The sequence below is a fragment of the Polypterus senegalus genome, chromosome 3, assembly GCF_016835505.1.
Source record: "Polypterus senegalus isolate Bchr_013 chromosome 3, ASM1683550v1, whole genome shotgun sequence".
Classification (NCBI taxonomy): domain Eukaryota; kingdom Metazoa; phylum Chordata; class Cladistia; order Polypteriformes; family Polypteridae; genus Polypterus; species Polypterus senegalus.
The window spans coordinates 95,146,385-95,167,735 of record NC_053156.1 but is presented as its reverse complement, the minus strand read 5'-3'; the positions used below and the strand labels follow the sequence as shown (position 1 = coordinate 95,167,735).

General features: G+C 39.1%; 1 protein-coding gene across 3 annotated transcripts in view; it reads right to left on the bottom strand.

The window, feature by feature from the left end:
- dcbld1 (discoidin, CUB and LCCL domain containing 1) overlaps positions 1-21,351 on the bottom strand; it is a 75,270-nt gene that overhangs the window by 28,855 nt on the left and 25,064 nt on the right. The window contains exons 3-5 of one of the 3 annotated variants that reach the window (XM_039747630.1): positions 17,920-18,063; positions 8,493-8,559; positions 5,055-5,130 (exon numbers count right to left, since the gene is read on the bottom strand). In XM_039747630.1, the coding sequence (XP_039603564.1) occupies positions 5,055-5,130; positions 8,493-8,559; positions 17,920-18,063 (287 nt within the window). The remainder of the gene's footprint in view (positions 1-5,054; positions 5,131-8,492; positions 8,560-17,919; positions 18,064-21,351) is intronic. The other 2 variants (XM_039747631.1, XM_039747632.1) reach the window with 2 other exon arrangements.

Below are 21,351 nucleotides of genomic sequence, written 5' to 3'. Positions count from 1 at the left end.
CACTGTACATCCAAGGGCTTGAAGTGGAGAGGGTGAGCAGCATTAAATACCTGGGTGTCTACATCAGTGAGAACATCACTTGGACACTTAACACCACACAGCTGGTCAAGAGGGCACAACAGCGGCTGTACTTTCTGAGGAGGCTGAGGAAGTTTGGTATGTCGACTAAGATCCTCGGCAACTTTGAGAGCTGCATTGTTGAGAGAATCTTGACCAGCTGCATCACCGTGTGGTACGAAAACACTACTGCTATGGACTGCAAACGCCTGCAAAGAGTGGTAAAGCCTGCTCTGAAGATCACCAGGACCACACTGCCCTCTCTGCAGAGCATCTACAACTGCAGTGTCCGCAGGAGAACTGCCTTGATCCTCAGGGACCCCACCAGGGACCCACACACCCCCAACACAAACTGTTCACACTTCTACCCTCAGGCAGGAGGTATAGAAGTATGAAATGCAGGACTTCCAGGCTAAAGAACTCTTTCTTTCGCAAGGCCATTAGACTCCTAAATAACTGACTCGAGTTTATAACCATGGTTCACCTCATTCTATTTACCTCACACAACTGTATTTTACTTGTCCATCACACACCTACCTGCACAATTATACTTTATACTTCTGTTTTTATATTTTATGCTGCCTCTGTTGCTTATTATCTATCTGCTACTTATTATTTATGTTTATCTTTATATGTTGGTTTTGTCATTTGGTGTGGACAGCAAAAAAAGAATTTAATTGTACAGGGAAATGCGTTTTCTTACTGTGCACATGACAAACTTTGAACTTGAATAGGAATTTGCCAGGCTAATACAGTGGAACACTTTAAAACACTGCTGAATACTCATTACTTTAACATGGCTTTCTCATAGCTTCATCATAGTTAAATCCTGATGCTAACTATGTATTTTCAGTTAATTATAATTTTTTTCCAAAATCTGTACTAACCCCTACTTTCTCTTCTGTTCTTTTTCCGTTTTTCTGTGGTGGCAATCTGCGCCACTACCACCTTATCAAAGCACCATGATGTCCCTACATTGATGGATTAAAGGCCAAAAGTCCACATGACCATCATCATCAAATTCGTCCATGTGAACCCTGAATACAATGAGGACTGACTGAGGTCATTTATGTTAGGTAGAATGCCTAGAGGGGGCTGGGCGGTCTCGTGGCCTGGAACCCATGCAGATTTTTTTTTTTTACCTCCAGCCGACTGGAGTTTTTTTTTTTTTGCTTTTTCTGTACTCCCTGGCCATCGGACCGTACTTTTATTCTATGTTAATTAGTGTTCACTAATTTTAATTATTTATTTAGTCTTTTTTTCTCTTTCTTCATCATGTAAAGCACTTTGAGCTATACTGTTTGTATCAAAATGTGCTAAAGAAATAAATGTTGTTGTAGTGGCTTATTCATATTCATACACTTGAGCCATTTTCAGGTTTTTAAAAAGGTTAATGGCACTTACACCTTTAATAGAGCCGGTCCTGGACCTTTAACCCCCACAGCATGGCAATATAATTTGCAAAGTATTATTTCTTGAATAAAGGCAGAAACACTGAAACCAAGCCAATTCCAAGTAACTGAGGACTTTTTCCTTGTTTAGGAAGATATATTCTGCATCGTTATCAGCCTCATTTGATTATTTTACTTACCGTAGATCCCGGAATATAAGCCGAGAATTTCGTCCTAGATTTTTGGCTTGGAGTTTGGGGGTCGGTTTATACAATGAGTATTGTTTCAGATTCAGGATTTCCAGCGCAATGCCTGTTTTGCCGATGAATACGGAAGTAAATAATGACGAAACCACAGAGCCATCTTTCAGATGAAGAAGTAACTTTGCATGCCGGTACTTTAAATTAAATAAAGAATTTATTCAAAAAAGTGTTTTAGTTGTTGATTTTATTAATAAAATTTATAATAAATTATCGGGAAGTTTAAAATAAAAATTTTTGTTTCGATTTGTGACCAACATCTTGTGTTGCAACCCGAATGTGGTCATGTGTATCCGCTTGTGCAATTGTAAACAAACAACCGAGAGCGTTAGTAGCATCAGTTGGAGCCCAGATACATGTGTTTGTGGATGTAATTTTGGTCATTGCAGTGATTTACCTATATATATATATATATAATTCACTAAGACCATGCAAGCAAGACACATAATTGCTAAGGAAGGAAGAGAAGGTAAAGAAAGCGATCACAATCAAAACGAAGATGGAAATTGTGTGGAAATATGAGAGTGCTGTTTATGTGAGTGATCTCGCTAATATGTACAGCATGTCGAAATCCACCATCTCGACAATTTTACAAAGAAAAGATTTGCATTCTAAACAATAACCACCTTCCATTTCATTCTCCTCCTCCTCCCTTCCTGCAGGCCAAAGATGTCAAATTAAATGGCGAGTACAGTATGAAATTGTTGTTTCAAGAATAGAATGCCTTTTATTGTCACTATACACATCTACAATGAGATTAAAAGCAGCTCCTTCAATGCAGAAAAAAAGTTCTGTATAGCGCTTGTATGGTTATTTTTTTAGCCTTAGCATAACGCCGGATCTGCGGCCCCGCTTCTGCTTTCTTTCCTTACTCCGTCTGCGTCGTCTCCTAGACCCGACAACAATCCACGGAGAGCCCGCTGGTCTCGCTATGTTGTCTGGGATGTTGTGCGTGTGATGAAAAACACTCGAAACAGATGTCCGGCTCTGGACACCGATGTCTATAAGGTTCTGAAGGGTGTAGCGGATGTTTGCCGAACCGATCATGCACAAACAAGGAAAAAAAAAAAAAGTACAAAAACAACAAAAAAGTGCACTGAAAAGGACAGCCCTGAGCCGCTGCGACCATGCGCGCCGCCATGCTCCTAGCTTAATCTAGCCTACTTCTGGTAGGCTAGGCACTTTTTATAACTTTTTGGTTAGTACATTAGAAAAATTATTGGTGTTTTGGTAAATTATGTACATTATACAACCCTTTTTTATTATGAAAAGGTTAAGTAAGTGTTGCATTGTGAGGTTCGGAACACATTATGGGTTAGCCTTCGTGAACGAATTAAGTTTGTAAGTCAAGGGTCCACTGTATTGCGTATTTAAGTTAGTCAAATTTATAACGAGTCTCCGGAAATCCACCCGCTGATGTACCGTATTTGCGTATATCGTTTCAACACAAAGGTTTTATTTTACCAAACTTTTCCGCAATCAATTCCTGGTTTCCATCAAAAATGCCGGCAGTCTTAAATTCTCTAAACATGATAAATATACCCGAAGAGACACTTTTAAGGTAATTTAGAAAATTTTGCTTGGAGAAGGGGGTCAGCTTAAATACCGGTCATCGGCAAATACATGTAATTTAGTAGGCAGAGAAGGGGGTCGGCTAATATACCGAGTCGGCTTTTATTCCGGGATCTACGGTATAAGCTGTTCTCCCAAATAAAATGTGTTTTCTATTCTGCCCAACAAAGGGATTTACAACTTTGTCAAGGATCTAAGGCAAACAAGCATGGTTAGGAGAGCACAAGACCAGTGCACCACTAGGTGAAAAGTACACTCAAATCTTGAGAGTACACATACTCAGTATATGCACTAATTTTCAGTCAACTGTGTTACTGTATATTGTACTTGCTCAAAGAAAAATAAAGAACGGGAGCTCAAACTTGAGTTTATGCAGATATAAAAGCATGTCAGTCAGTTAACTTTACAATAATTCTATATCTGATAACACATTTTGTTTGATGAAATTTACAAATCTTACATGATTCCATCGATTCAAACATCCATAACGGAGTTCAGTACAGATATAAAATTTGTTCAACTGCACTAGTATTTTAAGCCGTATCCTAATGTGGAGGAAAAAGAGGAATATAGTATAAGACAGGGAGGTGTGAGATTTTAGAACAGCAAGCAGGATATCAAGAAGCAGTTAAATGGAGGCAATAAGATAGTGATGATCAGAACAGCCATGTAATCTGAATATATTAGAGGAATAATGTTCACTGGTTGATACTGGTGTAGAGTCATGCACGGCTGAATCATAAGGAATGAACCAGTGCAGATTCTTAAGGATGAATTAAAAACAAACTAAAGAAACTACTGTAGCAGCCAAAATACATTATAAACTAGGACAAAACAGCATCAAATGTTTTGCAAAATATCTTTTTGTGCACATTACATTTTGCTGGGATGTCAACTTGTTGGCTATATAGTCTTAACATTTAAGAAGTTGCTACAGAACCTTAAAATGCTGGTCAGTGTCATAGCAAAATAAAAGAAAAGTCACAACAACCCTTTAATATGGTCATTTGTGTTTCCTCAACAGGCTTAATTCAGCATAGGTCTGGAAAAGTTAGACCTCAGCAATAATGGGAGCAATCAATTTTGGGGTCGGATGCCTGTCCATCAGATGGCATGTTTTCATAGCTGCAGTCATACTAAGAAGAAGAAAAAAAAAAATCAAGCCAGTGTCACACTAAACAACATTTAGTCAGAGATGATGTCAGACTCGACGACTACAGTTGCCGATCTTGTCGCCTGAAAGCAGCAAATTATCTAGAAGTAACTTGCATAATGCAATGTCTGCACAAGCTACTGCACCAAGGTTTTTTGTTCTAGGAATTTATCTGGACTCCGACCAAGTAAAAAAATACAGTATCTTTTCACTCTATATAATACGAGGATCTGCATTTTAACATTGTGCGCTCAAAATATCATCCTAAATTGGCATTACCAAACTGAAGGTGAGTCCCCATAGATCATTTTTCCAACTAAAGGACTTGTTTCATGTTACACTTCTATAAGTCAATTTTTATTAACTATTAGCAAAACAAATTTTTTGTCATCAAGTTAGGATGCAAGTTCAAAGTATGAACTATTACATGAATAAAATAGTACACTGAATTCTCAGTCACTTAAATGTAATATTATCCTTGCCCTTTCCAACAGTATTTCCAAAGACTCCTTCATATAAAGGTAGCAGACTGAAAAGTACCAGAGGAAAAAAAAAATGATAATCACATTATAACTATTACAAAATACTATTCATATCAGTGGTATGATTTTCATTACTTACATGTCGATATCCTTCTTCAGCATCTCCAGAAATGTCTCCAATAACATCCTTACATCCAGAAGGGCAATATTTCCTACTAATTTCAAAAACCAACTAGTATCAGGTTTTCATTACCATGACCAAGAGGTAACAAAAAGATAAAAATGGAAACAATATAATGGTAGATTTATAAAGAAAGGCCACTTTTAATTAATAACAAAAATTAAAGAAAAAATACTTGATCCTTCCATAATTTACATTCTATATGTAAAAGTGTAAGGTCATTTTAATATCAAAATAGTTTACTTTTTAAAATGTATATTCATTAACACAAAGTATAGTTGATAGTAGAATGATAAACCTAAAATCATGACTAAAGCAGAAATTGTCATCATTTGTTGGGAGACAACACTTGAAAACTCATTACTAAAAATTGTTTAGAACTATAAAAATAAATTTTGAGTTGGTCATGCAGTTTATGATTAATAACTTAACATTTCATATCTCATATTTTATGTTTTAATCCTATCATCCTGAATCTTCTTTATTGTATTCAACTATATATTTAATTTTCACTGTTACACAACAGTTAAATTTCTTTCTATATTTTTATTTCATATTAGCTTGAGTCAAATTAAACAATTGACCAAAGCTCAGTTTCATTTTTAGTCTAGTGGCAGAAAGCAACCAAGTTTACAAATCCGATATACTTTATTTTGGCTTAAATACAAAGAGAAAACTTTTCACTTAAGGCAGGAACTGAAACTGGTGAAAAAATTACAGAACATCTGAAAGGTATATCTATAATTACAATTCGATTGAAACTTTCTGGCAGATTGGAGTCAGAGGCACAAGGTGGTTGGCAGCTAAAGTATGCTTTCTGCCGATGCCATGCATGACCAGTCATCAGTTTGCTGAACAAATAAATACCACCACATGGCAGGACAGCAGGTTTTTGGTTACTTAACAAAAAATGTAACATGAATGAGTCACTATTTTAAAATCTTCTGTTGCATTCTATTACGTAATGATGAGTTTACTTAAAAATTAATGGCTGGTTGAACCTTGAGGGCAGCTGTGCTGGCAACAATATTCTTTTCAAATAAATAGGTAAGGTGCTTTCTTAGTCTTTCTCATGAAATGCTTGATCACTAATCTGCAATCTCATGATCATTTCTTATCAAAAGCCAGGCAGAGAAATTGTGCAGATCAATGGTTGCACATTCCTTTTGGGTTTTACTTCTTGCTCGTTCGTGTCCATTTTCTCTGTCACTGCAGTTTGAGGAAAAACTGCATACACCGACTGGAATTTTTTTTTTTTTTTTAACTGTAATCTATATGTGTTTTTGATAACGAACAAACTTTATTCATACTCATCAAAAAAATTACCAAAGAAAAAAAAAAAAAACAACAAAAGTGTCAAATAAACCCTTCTGCTGTTTGAAGCTGCATTTTCACTTCTTGGGCAAGATGAGTGACGTTTCCTTGAAAGACTTAAAATACCCATCCCTTGTACAGTATAACCCAGCATTTATATTTAATGTACACAGTAATTATTTGTCTTAAAAATCTGAAGTTCCCAAAAGTGCTAGAGTACACGGTTTTGTAACTTATTCTATGTATTCATGATTGTGCACTTAAAAATACTTAACGTTTTTAAAAATTTACCCAAAAGATTCTTTCACTATTCCTCCCATGACATCATCATGTCATCTTTTTACTCTATTTCTGCTTAAATGGGAAATATTTTTGGCTTCCCACCCACTTTTGCTTGCTGATGCTTTCTCAACTGCTTATATATCGTTTTATTTGTTATGCTGCCATGATGTTCATCGGGATCATACCCACTGCTCTCAGCAGTACTTGACATCCTTGTGAGGGCTCGAGATGGCCTGATTTTAAAAAAGGATGGAAAAACTTAGAGAAGTAAGGAAGCATTTTTCAGATTCGTTATGAAAATCAGTAGACATCAGTTTCATGACTTTTTTATCTTGTGTTATGTTAGGGCTGATGTAGTTTTGGTAAAACAATCGTATTTGTTAAATTTGTCATTTCAGTTTTTAGGCTCTGTGGTGTTTTTAAATTTATGGTGAAGCTACTTTATATGGGAACGTGCCCATGTCAATGTGCTGAGAATAAAAAAAAAATGCAGAGTACAACACAATTACACCATATGTTATTGTTTTATTTCCTTCGTTACTAACAACAATTTAAATATTTAACAACACAGCACTTTACTTTTGTCATTTCAGTTGAATTCTGATGTAATTAAGTAGTGAATGTAATGGCAAAAGTGTAACCATTTTGAATAAAGGACCCAGCAGAGAGTGGGAACTTGGCTGTTGCATATTTACAAAAGCAAACATATTTATAGCAGATGCCTCAGCTATTCTACAAGTATAAGCCTAGAGACATTCTCTGAAAGTCTCAAAATATATACCTAGTCTAGGTTTGGATTAAATGCTCTGAAGGGCATACTGGTGCACGGTACACTGGTAGAAATGAGACACCAGTTGAAATTTGTAAACTGTTAGAAATTCTCAAACATTATTTTTACTGTGATTTAGCATTTCAGGAAGCCACCTTTGTCATTTGTCACAAAAGACACACCCATGGTGGAGAGTGGGCTTTTTGGTAGATTCTGACACAGCGTTGCATGTGATGGTACAACTGTGGAGATGGAAAAAGAAGGTGAAGAATAAACAGTGGACTTTCTTTGTAAAGGTTGAAGGACCGATAGAATGTGATATTTGGCTATGAATGATGCCCCTTTTAGAAAAGGAAAAAAAAAGCCTGGAGTGCAGAAAACTGACATGCTGGTGCACGTATTGGACCATTTACACGCACTCGCATGTACTGAATCACACACGTGGTTCTATGGCTGATTAAATGAAAGGTGCAAAATTATAGACTTCTTATTCATGAGATTTTTTTGACCACTGAATGAAATGTATTTATTATTTGACAAATTTGTTCTCTGTTTGATTTGTTTTACTGCAGTTTACATGACTGTTTAAATATAATGAAAATAAATCTTGTTTGACCTAAAGTTTAAAAAAAAAAAAAAAGACTAAAAGTAATGGTTTTGATATAAATTAAGTCACTTTAGACAGTTTTTGATTTCTGGGTATATACAGTGACATAAACCATTACTGTTCAACATTCATGTATAATGACGTACAATTAATTTTGCTTATATCGCGCACCCCTAAATAGTCCCTTTGAGATGTATGAACCTGCAATTTTAACTAAGGTCAGCAGCCTTATGAAATCAGACAAAAATAGTGTATTCAATGTGACCAGAATGAGAGTTCCCCATGTAGGTACAACCTACAGAAGCAGTTTCATAAATTAAACAATTTATTTTTGCTGATGTTATGTTAGTTGCATACTGCCTACGGATTACAGTGATTATCAGTTATTGTATTATTAGGAAAAAATAAATAAATCAGTCATTACTATTTACACCAGTACCTGTACTGCACATCTGGAAAGTGGCTTGCTTTATCTAAACATGTAAGAAGATCTGGAGCAAAAAAAAAAAAAAAAAAAAAAGGAGGTTTTAGTTACAAAATATTTTAAATGGCAACTATTAGATTACATTAAAGCCAATTACACTGCAAATATGCTTATAATAAAAACCAAAAAATGATGAAATGAGCAATGAATAGTATTAATATTAAACTTAAAAGCATATTACTAAAAATAAAACTATTAATGAATACTTTAATCTGCACATTACTATTTTATTACTATTACTTATACGAGGTGTGCCAGAAAAGTAATGAGACTGATTTTTTATTTACCAAAGTTTTTATTTTTTTCAAACATCAATGTTATCCTCTTCAAAGTAGTTCCCTTGGGCAGCTACACACCGATGGAGACGTTGTTCCCACTGTTGGTAGCAGCGCTGGAAGTCTTCAACCGGTATGGTCTTCAGCATGTCCGTTACACTCTTTTGGATGTTTTCTAAAGTCCTGAAATGACGTCCTTTGAGGACATTTTTCAGTTTAGGAAAAAGGAAAAAGTCACACGGACTGAGGTCAGGTGAATAAGGGGGCTGAGGAACCACAGGAATGCCTTTTGAGGTCAAAATTTGATGAACGGTAAATCTGTTCAAATTTAATTGTTCACTCAACATTCTTAATGTTAAACGACGGTCTGATCTCACAAGAGTGTTCACACGTTCGATGTTTTCATTGGTTTTCGAAGTTGAAGGCCTTCCTGAACGGTGTTCATCTTCAACGTGTTTTCTGCCTTCCAAAAATGATTTGTGCCAGCGAAAAACTTGAGCTCGGGATAAAGAATGTTCCCCATAGGCCTGTTTTAACTTTTCAAACGTCACACTTGCCGATTCTCCAAACTTAACACAAAATTTAATGGCACAATGTTGCTCCAAATTCCGCTGTTCCATTTTGCATGACGCACAACCAAAAACACAACTTCGCTAATAGCAGTCACAAAAATCACGTAGTTAACGGAAGAAGTTGAAACTCGCACTGAGCTATGGGAGGGTACTGATACACGTTCTCTATCAAGGACAACAGCGCAGCGTTCCCAGATCGCTTGCAGTGTTGCCAGTCTCATTACTTTTCTGCCACACCTCGTATTTTTAACAATACTGTAAGTTGAAAATATAAACACACACTCAAAACCAAAAAATAAAAATCCATTGTTCATTAACCTTTGCTTCTATCTAAAGAAAGCCAAAATTGCCCAGCACCAAAATCTTGGTGGATATGTTTATTTGTAGAGACTGTGAAGCATCATTGACAAAACACATTACAATCATTTTGACTCCTTTGTGGAAAAAATTAGTTTATTATGTTATTACAACTTAACATAGTACTTCTTTAAAGGAGTCAAAAGTAAATGATATGACATTTCCTATTCTTAAAAACTAACTGAACAATAATTTCACAATTGGCAACAAGACAGTCTCAACTATAAATTTCTTAAGCTTTACTATTACTAAATCAACTCAAATTTTAGTTGTTATTTTTGGCTATACTCAATTTTTGTGAAATGGTGACTAGTGTCACTGAAACAATCCAAAATTAAGTTGTTCGTTCCTACACACTATTCAGATTTGTTGGTTTACTTATTTCTAATTAGCAGAATTGGCTTCTGTAATGTATTTATCTTAGGCCATTCAATTTAGTCTCCTTCACTATGTAGTTAAACCTTTGGAAAATGTGCACAATTTTTTATGGGTGAACTAAAATTGTATATTTTTATTTGACATTTTAAAATTTTTAAACTCTCCTCCTTGAACCGTCACCTTATCGTGGTGGAGGGTTTGCGTGTCCCAATGATCCTAGGAGCTATGTTGTCCGGGGCTTTATGCCTGGTAGAACCACCAAGGCAAACTGGTCCTAGGTGAGGGATGAGACAAAAGCGGTTCAATAAACCTCCAATGAAAATAAAAACTTGGACAACGTTTTCCCTTGCCGGGACGCTGGTCACGGGCCCCCTCTGGAGCCAGGCCTGGAGGTGGGGCTCGATGGCGGCGCCTGGTGGCGGGCCTGCACCCATGGGGCTCGGCGGGCACAGCCGAAGAGGTAACGTGGGTCCTCCTCCCCATGGGCTCACCACCTATGGGAGGGGCCAAGGAGGTTGGGTGCAGTGTGAGTTGGGTGGTGGCGAGGCGGGGACCTTGGCGGTCTGATCCTCGGCTACAGAAACTGGCTCTTGGGGCGTGGAATGTCACCTCTCTGAAGGGAAGGAGCCTGAGCTAGTGCGCGAGGTGAGAGGTTCGGCTAGATATAGTCGGACTCACCTCGACGCACAGCTTGGACTCTGGAACCAATCTCCTTGAGAGGGGCTGGACTCTCTACCACTCTGGAGTTGCCCCGGTGAGGCGCCGAGCAGGTGTGGGCATACTTATTGCCCCCACTGGAGCCTGTGCATTGGGGTTTACCCGGTGGGCGAGAGGGTGGCCTCCCTCCGCCCGGGTGGGGAAGGGTCCTGACTGTTGTTTGTGCGTATCGCGAACAGCAGTTTGGAGTATCCACCCTTTTGGAGTCTCTGGAGGGTTGCTAGAGGGCATACCTTCTGGGGATTCCCTCGTTTTGCTGGGAGACTTCAATGCTCCGTGGGCAATGACAGTGAGACCTGGAAGGGCGTGATTGGGAGGAATGGCCCCGATCTGAACCCGGCGGTGTTTTGTTATTGGACTTCTGTGCTCGTCACGGATTGTCCATAACGAACACCATGTTCAAGCATAAGGGTGTTCATATGTGCACTTGGCACCAGGACACCCTAGGCCTCAGGTCGATGATCGACTTTGTGGTCGTGTCGTCGACTTGCGGCCATATGTCTTGGACACTCGGGTGAAGAGAGGGGCGGAGCTGTCAACTGATCACCACCTGGTGGTGAGTTGGCTTCGATGGTGGGGAAGATGCGGTCAGACCTGGTAGGCCCAAGCGTGTTGTGAGGGTCTGCTGGGAGCGGCTGGCAGAGTCCCCTGTCAGAAGTAGCTTCAACTCCCACCTCCGGCAGAACTTCAACCCGTCCCGAGGGAGGTGGGGACATTGAGTCGAATGGGCCATGTTCCGTGCCTCTATTGTTGAGGCGGCTGACGGAGCTGTGGCGCAAGGTGGTGGTGCCTGTCGTGGCGGCAATCCCGAACCCGTTGGTGGACACGGCGGTGAGGATGCCGTCAAGCTGAAGAAGGAGTCCTATAGGACTTTTTGTCCTGTGGGTCTCTGGAGGCAGCTGATAGGTACCGGCAGGCCAAGCGGAAGCGGCGGTTGTTGCTGAGGCAAAACTTCGGGCATGGGAGGAGTTTGGAGAGGCCATGGAGAGCGACTTTGGACGGCCGAGGAGATTCTGGTCCACCGTCCGGCGTCTCAGGAGGGAAGCAGTGCAGTGTCAACACCGTATATGGTGGGGATGGTGCGCTGCTGACCTCGACTTCGGACGTTATGGGTGGTGGGAGGAGTACTTCAAGACCTCCTCAATCCCACTAACATGCCTTCCAATGAGGAAGCAGAGCCTGGGAACTCTGAGGTGGGCTCTCCCATCTCTGGGACTGAAGTCACCGAGGTGGTCAAAAAACTCCTTGGTGGCAGGGCCCGGGGTGGATGAGATCGCCCGGAGTTCCTTAAGGCTCTGGATGTTGTAGGACTGTCTTGGTTGACCGTCTCTGCAACATCGCATGGACATCGGGACAGTGCCTCTGGATTGGCAGACCGGGGTGGTGGTCCCCTCTTTAAAAGGGGACGGAGGGTGTGTTCCAACTATAGAGGGATCACACTCCTCAGCCTCCCTGGAAAAGTCTATTCGGGGTTCTGGAGAGGAGGGTCCGTCGGATAGTGAACCTCGGATTCAGGAGGAACAGTGTGGTTTTAGTCCTGGTCGCGGAACAGTGGACCAGCTCTTCACCCTTAGCAGAGTCCTGGAGGGTGCATGGGAGTTTGCCCGACCGGTCTACATGTGTTTTGTGGACTTGGAAAGGCATTCGACCGTGTCCCTCGGGGAATCCTGTGGGGGTGCTCGGGAGTATGGGGTACGGACCCCTGATAAGAGCTGTTGGTCTCTGTACAACGGTGTCAGAGCTTGGTCCGCATTGCGGCAGTAAGTCGAGCCCGTTTCCAGTGAGAGTTGGACTCCGCCAGGGCTGCCCTTTGTCACCGATTCTGTTCATAACTTTTATGGACAGAATTTCTAAGCGCAACCAGGGTGTTGAAGGGGTCGGTTTGGTGGACTCAGGATTGGGTCACTGCTTTTGCAGATGATGTTGTCCTGTTTGCTTCATCAGGCCGTGATCTTCAGCTCTCTCTGGATCGGTTCGCAGCTGAGTGTGAAGCGGCTGGGATGAGAATCAGCACCTCCAAATCCGAGCATGGTCCTCAGCGGAAAAGGGTGGAGTGCCCTCTCAGGGTTGGGGAGAGATCCTGCCCCAAGTGGAGGAGTTCAAGTATCTCGGGGTCTTGTTCACGAGTGAGGGAAGAATGGGCGTGAGATCGACAGGCGGATCGGTGCGGCATCCGCAGTGATGCGGGCTCTGCATCGGTCTGTCGTGGTGAAAAGGAGCTGAGCCGTAAGGCAAAGCTCTCAATTTACCAGTCGATCTACCTTCCTACCCTCACCTATGGTCATGAGCTATGGGTAGTGACCGAAAGAACGAGATCGCGAATACAAGCGGCTGAAATGAGTTTCCTCCGCAGGGTGTCTGGGCTTTCCCTTAAAGATAGGGTGAGAAGCTCAGTCATCCGGGAGGGGCTCAGAGTAGAGCCGCTGCTCCTCCGCATCGAGAGGAGTCAGATGAGGTGGCTCGGGCATCTGATCAGGATGCCTCCTGGACGCCTCCCTGGGGAGGTGTTCGGCACGTCCAACGGGAGGAGGCCCGGGGAAGACCCAGGACACGCTGGAGGGACTATGTCTCCCGGCTGGCCTGGGAAGCATGGGATTCTCCGGAAGAGCTGGAAGAAGTGGCGGGGAGAGGAAGTCTGGGCCTCTCTGCTTAAGCTGCTGCCCCGACCCGACCTCGGATAAGCGGAAGAGATGGATGGATGGATGAATTTTTAAACTTAAAAAGCAGTATTCTATTTGGTTTATAATGGCTAATCTCAAAATCAACTTGCATTGTGTTTGGGGAACAACCAGCATCCCATATACATAAACTGAAACTGTATTTGTATTGTTACATGTGCCCGTTGGTCAATAAGAAATGGGTATTACCGTATATACTCTAGGATAAGTTCTCCTGTGGATAAGTCATGACTTGATTTTACCATATAATGGCTGGTATTTTATAATGTTGGTCGTATAGGTTGAATGCAGAAAACTCCTGCTATTGGTCCAAGAGATTATAATAATAATAATAATTATATTTTATTTGTAGTCACCTTTCTAAACACTCAAGGACACTGAACAATTGATAAAACACAGATTATAAACAAAAGTAAACTATAAAAATTAAAGTCAGACAGAGCAATTGTAATCAAACAGAAAAAGCATTCTTAAACAAATGAGTTTTAAGTTTAGATCTGAAAAATGAAAATGATTCAATATTTCTAAGCTCACATGGTAGCGAGTTCCAGAGCTGGGGAGCAGAGTATTCAGTTGCTGGTAAGACGGACAAAGGGGACAGTCAAGTGGATGGAGGAAGAGAATCTAAGTACGGGAGGGAATGGCAACATGGAGGAGGTCAGACAGATATGAAGGGGCAAGGTTATGGATAGCCTTAAAAGTTAGTAGGAGAATTTTGAATTGAATTCGGAACTGAACTGGAAGCCAATGAAGCTGCTGCAAAACGGGAGTGGTAAGGTGAATAGAGGGGGTTCTAGTAATGATGCGGGCAGCTAAATTCTGGACCAGTTGACACTTATAAAGAGATTTGAGAAGACCAAAGAAAAGGGAACTGCAGTAATCCAAACGAGAAGTGACAAGGCCATGAACAAGGATAGCAGTGGTGTGGGGGGTGAGGGAAGAGCGAATACGATTAATGTTATGCAAGTGGAAATATGCGGACCGGGAGATGTTATTGATGTGGGACTGAAAGGATAAAGTACTGTCAAGGATGACACCAAGACTCTTAACCTTTGAGGAAGGGGAGACAGAGGAATTATCAATAACAAATGAAAAATGATCAGTTTTTGGACAATGTTGATTTTGTACCAATGAGGAGAACCTCAGTTTTGTCGCTATTTAAGAAAATTTGAAGAAAACCAGGATTTGATTTCTGTTATGCTATCAATAAGTGAGGAGGGTGGAAAGGAAGCAGTAGGTATGCTAGTAAGATGGAGATGGGTGTCATCAGCATAACATTGGAAGCTAATGTTATATTTATGAAAGATATTACCAAGGGGAAGGAGGTAAAAAATGAAAAGGAGGGGCCCCAGGACAGAGCCCTGGGGCACACCTGAAGTAACGGTGGTGGGTTAGGATGTGAATGTTTTAAGCTGAACAAACTGAGCGTCGCCTAAGAGGTAGGATCTGAACCAATCTAGTGGAATGTGGGTAATGCCAATTGAAGATAATCTATTGAGAAGAGTAGTGTGACAAATAGTGTCAAAGGATCAAGGAGGATGAGAATAGTAATTAAACCAGAATCAGCTGCCATAAGGAGGTCATTAGTAATTTTTATAAGTGCCGTTTCTGTACTGTGGAGGGGACAAAAACCAGACTGGAACTGTTCATACAGATTATTTTGAGATAAATGAGAATGAAGTTGAATAGCCACTATTTTTTCAAGAATTTTGGAAATGAAGGGTAGATTAGAAATAGGACAAAAATTACTGAAATCAATCGGATCGGCACCAGGTTTTTTCAGTATTGGGGTTATTGCAGCAGTTTTAAAAGATGAAGGAACAGTATCAGTAGTTAGAGAAGAGTGGATTATAGCAGAAATAAGAGGGACCATAGAGGGGAGACAGGCTTTGACCAGAACTGTAGAGAGGGGGTCCAGTTGACAGGTGGATGGCTTAGACTTACAGACAAGATCTGAAATTTCTGAGAATGTAGGAAGCTAACAAGGGGGAAAATGAGTGAGTTGGTGGGTGAAATTTAAATGAAGTACTGGAGGAATCCATACAGAGAGACTGATGAACCTTCTGGATTTTTTCATTAAAAAAGGACATAAGGGAATTGCAAAATTCAGTTGAGTAAAGGTGAGAAGGTAAAGAATCTGGGGTTGTTTGATATTTTTAAGTAGTGAAAACAATGAGTTGGTGTTGCCTTCACTGGAGGAAATAATGTAAGTATGATAGTTAGATTTAGTTTGGGCAATACAGTCCTTGTAATAAAGTATATGGTTTTTGTACATCTCGTTGTGAATAAAAGGTCCAGTTTTATTATATAACCACTCAAGTTGCCGGCCTTCGGCTTTCAAAAGCCAAATTTCAGCCGTGAAACAGGGAGCAGAAAAGGAGACAGAAACAGATCTAGTTATTAATGGAGTGACAGAGTTAAGAATACCATTAAGTACAGAGTTATAGTGTGAGACCAGTTCTTCAGGAGTGGATAAATTATGAATGTCCATAAGGGAATCAATACTAGAGGAAAGAGAGTCTAAGTTAATATTCTTAATATTATGGAAAGACATGAGACGGGAAAGCTTAGTGTTGGAAAGTGCAAGTTTATGATATGTTATGTTATAACCCACCTGAGAGAGTAACTATGGAGCACACTGCCTTTTTTATCTATGTATTGTGCCTACATGACCACACGGTAATACCCAAACTATTCTGAAGCAACATTTTCACTGATTTGTGTTTTTTGTATCTCACATCCTCATACACCTTTATAATAAGAACATCCCTTATCTATGATGGAGTATTTGATCAGAAAAAAATATGAAGCTGGTTGTAAATTAGACGTTGTTGAAGTAGTGAAAGAAATTGGAAACTGTGCTGCTACAACAAAATTCGATGCATCTGAGAAACTGATGCGAGATTGAAGGAGGCGTGAATGGGCGTATACGTCGGTGTCTGAATTTATGATTGATTTTTCTTGAAACCCGACTTATACATGCGTATAGACGGTATATAAGCTATAACCGCCTTTTGCCTACATGAGTCACTTTTGGTTACTGTAAAACATATTGTGTCTTGGCTTTATTATACAGTTTCTAAAAAAAGACAGTTACTGTCGCCCCTTGTCTTGCGACAGTAATTGAATAATTGGGTAGTTTATATCAAAGTTGAATGACATGATGCAGTTTTAGTACTTTTTATTATGAGTATAAAAATCTGTTTTAATGAGAAAGAAAAAATTCTGTCACATGCTGTCTATAGTAAACTGCATAACTGTCTACAGTACAGTTAAGGTACATGGTGAATCCACCCACTGTTATTTACAATGTACGTGCAAAACATATCACTCCAGCTCTGTTCAAAGGTGGGTGAATTAACCATAACAATACTTAATAATAACTTAGAATCTTCATTCCTCCATGCCCACAGAGAGCAAGTAGCTTTTCGGCAAGACCGATTTGTACTGTATGCCTGGCTAGAAAATTGAAGATAGGGCACTTGACCAAAGAATGATGGAGAGAGGAGATTTTTAACTCAAAAAGTCAATCCCATATGACTTGAGTTTCCGATTTATTTGCATGCGCCTATTTTTTTGAAAGCATCATTTTAACCATATTTTAGTAAAAAAAAATACATGTATTTTGCATGTTTGGAGCATACGACTAGATAACTGACATGTAGATTATGGGACACAAAAAAACATTAGATTTATTTTTTCATCCATGGACATTTTTACATCATCTATTGGTGGCTTGTATTATAGACAAGCCACCAATTTATCTACAATTTATCTTGTTTGTTTATAAAAACATGAGATTAAAAGTTATCTTGCTGAAAGCCTCACATTGGAACTGAAATTTTTAATGTGTTGTGCTACAGATGGATGCATAATCTATTTTTTCTACCAATCTGACTGCTATGCACCATGACGGCCATGCGGAATTTATTATTTATTACTGTACTGTCAGTATTTTAGGCCTGGTAATGATCCAGACGTTATAAATCAGGCCAACTTTTAAGTATGTGAAAATATGCTTATTTCAGAAATCCAGTACATCAACACTTTGTACAGATGAGTTCACCTCATTTGAACTCTAAGTTGCCCTGTGGTTGTGAAAGTACATTCTAAAGAATGTTCTCCTTCAAACTTGCTGCAGTACTCAAAAAGCAACAAGGTTTTTAAGCAAAAATCAGTTATTCCATATTTTCTAAAGTTCAAAGAGTGTAGTTTTTTCCCCCGATTGTAAAATAAACACTCTTTATAATGTCACACTTCACACTGTAATTGAACCTTTAAGCCGGTCCATATCTGATAAACGTTGATAATAAGAAGAGACCGTTTTTAAATACTATTTTTCAAATACTGTATTAGGTAAGCTATAAAACAAGGATCAATTCATGCTTACCTTTGTGGTCTGTAGTTGCATAGGAAAGTAAAAAACCACGCCCAGATATATGATGTCCACTGACAAACTTAACAGTAGCTTGGCTTGTGTCCAAAATTACTTCCTTTGTATCGGGTTTCAAGTTTCCACAGAATGGCTCAATACCTAAAGCAAAACACATTAGGATTTTTTTTCTTTAAACAAGAAGAGAGCAAATAACTTGCTGTGACAATGACATCCTAGAAACACTTGGTTTCCAAATGCTGTAACTGACAAGTCACTAAATTTGTTGACAATCCATTATACAGTGGTGTGAAAAACTATTTGCCCCCTTCCTGATTTCTTATTCTTTTGCATGTTTGTCACACAAAATGTTTCTGATCATCAAACACATTTAACCATTAGTCAAATATAACACAAGTAAACACAAAATGCAGTTTTTAAATGATGGTTTTTATTATTTAGGGAGAAAACAAATCCAAACCTACATGGTCCTGTGTAAAAAAGTAATTGCCCCCTTGTTAAAAAATAACCTAACTGTGGTGTATCACACCTGAGTTCAATTTCCGTAGCCACCCCCAGGCCTGATTACTGCCACACCTGTTTCAATCAAGAAATCACTTAAATAGGAGCTGCCTGACACAGAGAAGTAGACCAAAAGCACCTCAAAAGCTAGACATCATGCCAAGATCCAAAGAAATTCAGGAACAAATGAGAACAGAAGTAACTGAGATCTATCAGTCTGGCAAAGGTTATAAAGCCATTTCTAAAGCTTTGGGACTCCAGCGAACCACAGTGAGAGCCATCATCCACAAATGGCAAAAACATGGAACAGTGGTGAACCTTCCCTGGAGTGGCCGGCCAACCAAAATTACCCGCAGAGACGACTCATCCGAGAGGTCACAAAAGACCCCAGGACAACGTCTAAAGAACTGCAGGCCTCACTTGCCTCAATTAAGGTCAGTGTTCACGACTCCACCATAAGAAAGAGACTGGGCAAAAACGGCCTGCATGGAAGATTTCCAAAACGCAAACCACTATTAAGCAAAAAGAACATTAGGGCTTGTCTCAATTTTGCTAAGAAACATCTCAATGATTGCCAAGACTTTTGGGAAAATATCTTGTGGACTGATGAGACAAAAGTTGAACTTTTTGGAAGGCAAATGTCCCGTTACATCTGGTGTAAAAGGAACACAGCATTTCAGAAAAAGAACATCATACCAACAGTAAAATATGGTGGTGGTAGTGTGATGGTCTGGGGTTGTTTTGCTGCTTCAGGACCTGGAAGGCTTGCTGTGATAGATGGAACCATGAATTCTACTGTCTACCAAAAATCCTGAAGGAGAATGTCCGGCCATCTGTTCGTCAACTCAAGCTGAAGCGATCTTGGGTGCTGCAACAGGACAATGACCCAAAACACACCAGCAAATCCAACTCTGAATGGCTGAAGAAAAACAAAATGAAGACTTTGGAGTGGCCTAGTCAAAGTCCTGACCTGAATCCAATTGAGATGCTATGGCATGACCTTAAAAAGGCGGTTCATGCTAGAAAACCCTCAAAGCTGAATTACAACAATTCTGCAAAGATGAGTGGGCCAAAATTCCTCCAGAGCGCTGTAAAAGACTCATTGCAAGTTATCATAACGCTTGATTGCAGTTATTGCTGCTAAGGGTGGTCCAACCAGTTATTAGGTTCAGGGGGCAATTACTTTTTCACACAGGGTCATGTAGGTTTGGATTTTTTTTTCTCCCTAAATAATAAAAACCATCATTTAAAAACTGCATTTTGTGTTTACTTGTTATATTTCACTAATGGTTAAATGTGTTTGATGATCAGAAACATTTTGTGTGACAAACATGCAAAAGAATAAGAAATCAGGAAGGGGGCAAATAGTTTTTCACATCACTGTACATGTAATAAAAACAAACACACATGCACAAAATATCATGTATGTATGCATACATGTAAATATGCTGGGACAGGCACACCATACAGTACATGGTATTTTGTAAATTGCTTTTCAAAATAAATAAATTTAAAAACATACTATAAAAAATGTAAACAACAACAAAATCTTACTGAAAAAAGTTAAAAATGCCATAGCGTGTTTTTGATCTGGTACCATTTGCATGCTACTTCATAGCTCTTTTTAATTGAGAATGAGATATTCCCTTGTTGTTTAACAGAGTATGGCTCATATGTTTGGGCAAAGTATACAGTATGTTGTAGCGTCTTTAGCAGAAGTAGGGAGGTGATAATATGCTTATTCAGAAAATATAGCTCATCACTTTATGCAGGTGTGTTAATCTCAAATGAGCTTTAAGTTGTCCTTTTGAATTCTTTGCGATTTTAGAGTAAAACAACTTTAGGGACTTGTAAGCAACTCTGACTGGGGCCCCTGCAGTTTAATCAAAAATAAATCAAAATAAATGTAATGTGATAAAATGCTGAAAGGAAAAAATATATGTAAGTCGAAGTATACTCAAAATAAATCTCATTGCAAAGAATAAAACAGTGAATCATTACTTTATAAACCTCTATTTATAATGATTGCTATTACAACGGCAACTAAAATGAGCAAAAGCAAAAAAAAAAAAAAAAAAAAAATTGCGAGTCCTACATAGACAATACCACAAAAAGGCACAGACAAAGCGATTTAAAACAATATTATTTACTATTAAACACATTATATAAAATAAACTTAATCAAACAGGAAAACATACTGTATAAGAGATGAATATTATATACAGTATAACAATACTGCCGCTATTATTAAAGATTAATTATTTTTTAAGTTCCCTTTAAAATGATGATAAAATTCTGCATGGACAAAATGGGAAATTTTCTATAAAAAAAATATAACAATCAATAATACAACTTCATAAAGAAAGCAGTACATATAGAGCATATATAGAACATATATAGAGTTGTATAGTACATACACACAATTTTATTATCTATATGCATACAAGCTGATCTCTCTCCATCTGAAAGTTTTTGATGCATCATCAATTGGAATGTGTTTTGTAATACATGTACAGTAGTAATAAGTGCAAAGCATTTTTCATTTCAACAGATGGCATACTGCAAGCATTAACACTGCTATTAAGAATTCTAAAACAAATGTTATGATTGCTGCAACTGACAAACTGACACTATAACCTAATGTAGGAAAATTTAAGTTTAGAAAATATAGGAAATATAAAAAGAATGATAATTCTCATTCTAATCTCTTTCGAGTCCTATAAACTTTCTGGTGATCTGCCCTCAATGTAGCAAAATGAGAGCAGGGATAAATCATGTAAATAATTAAATTTCTTTAACAGCTATAAATAGGGTAATCCTGGCCTCCCAGGGTCCAAGTTTAAGACTCTAGAGGACATATTATCAGCTACTTCCCTTGGTTTGATAGTCAGTGGGCTCCAATGAGATGAGTTCTTCCTTGATCAGTCT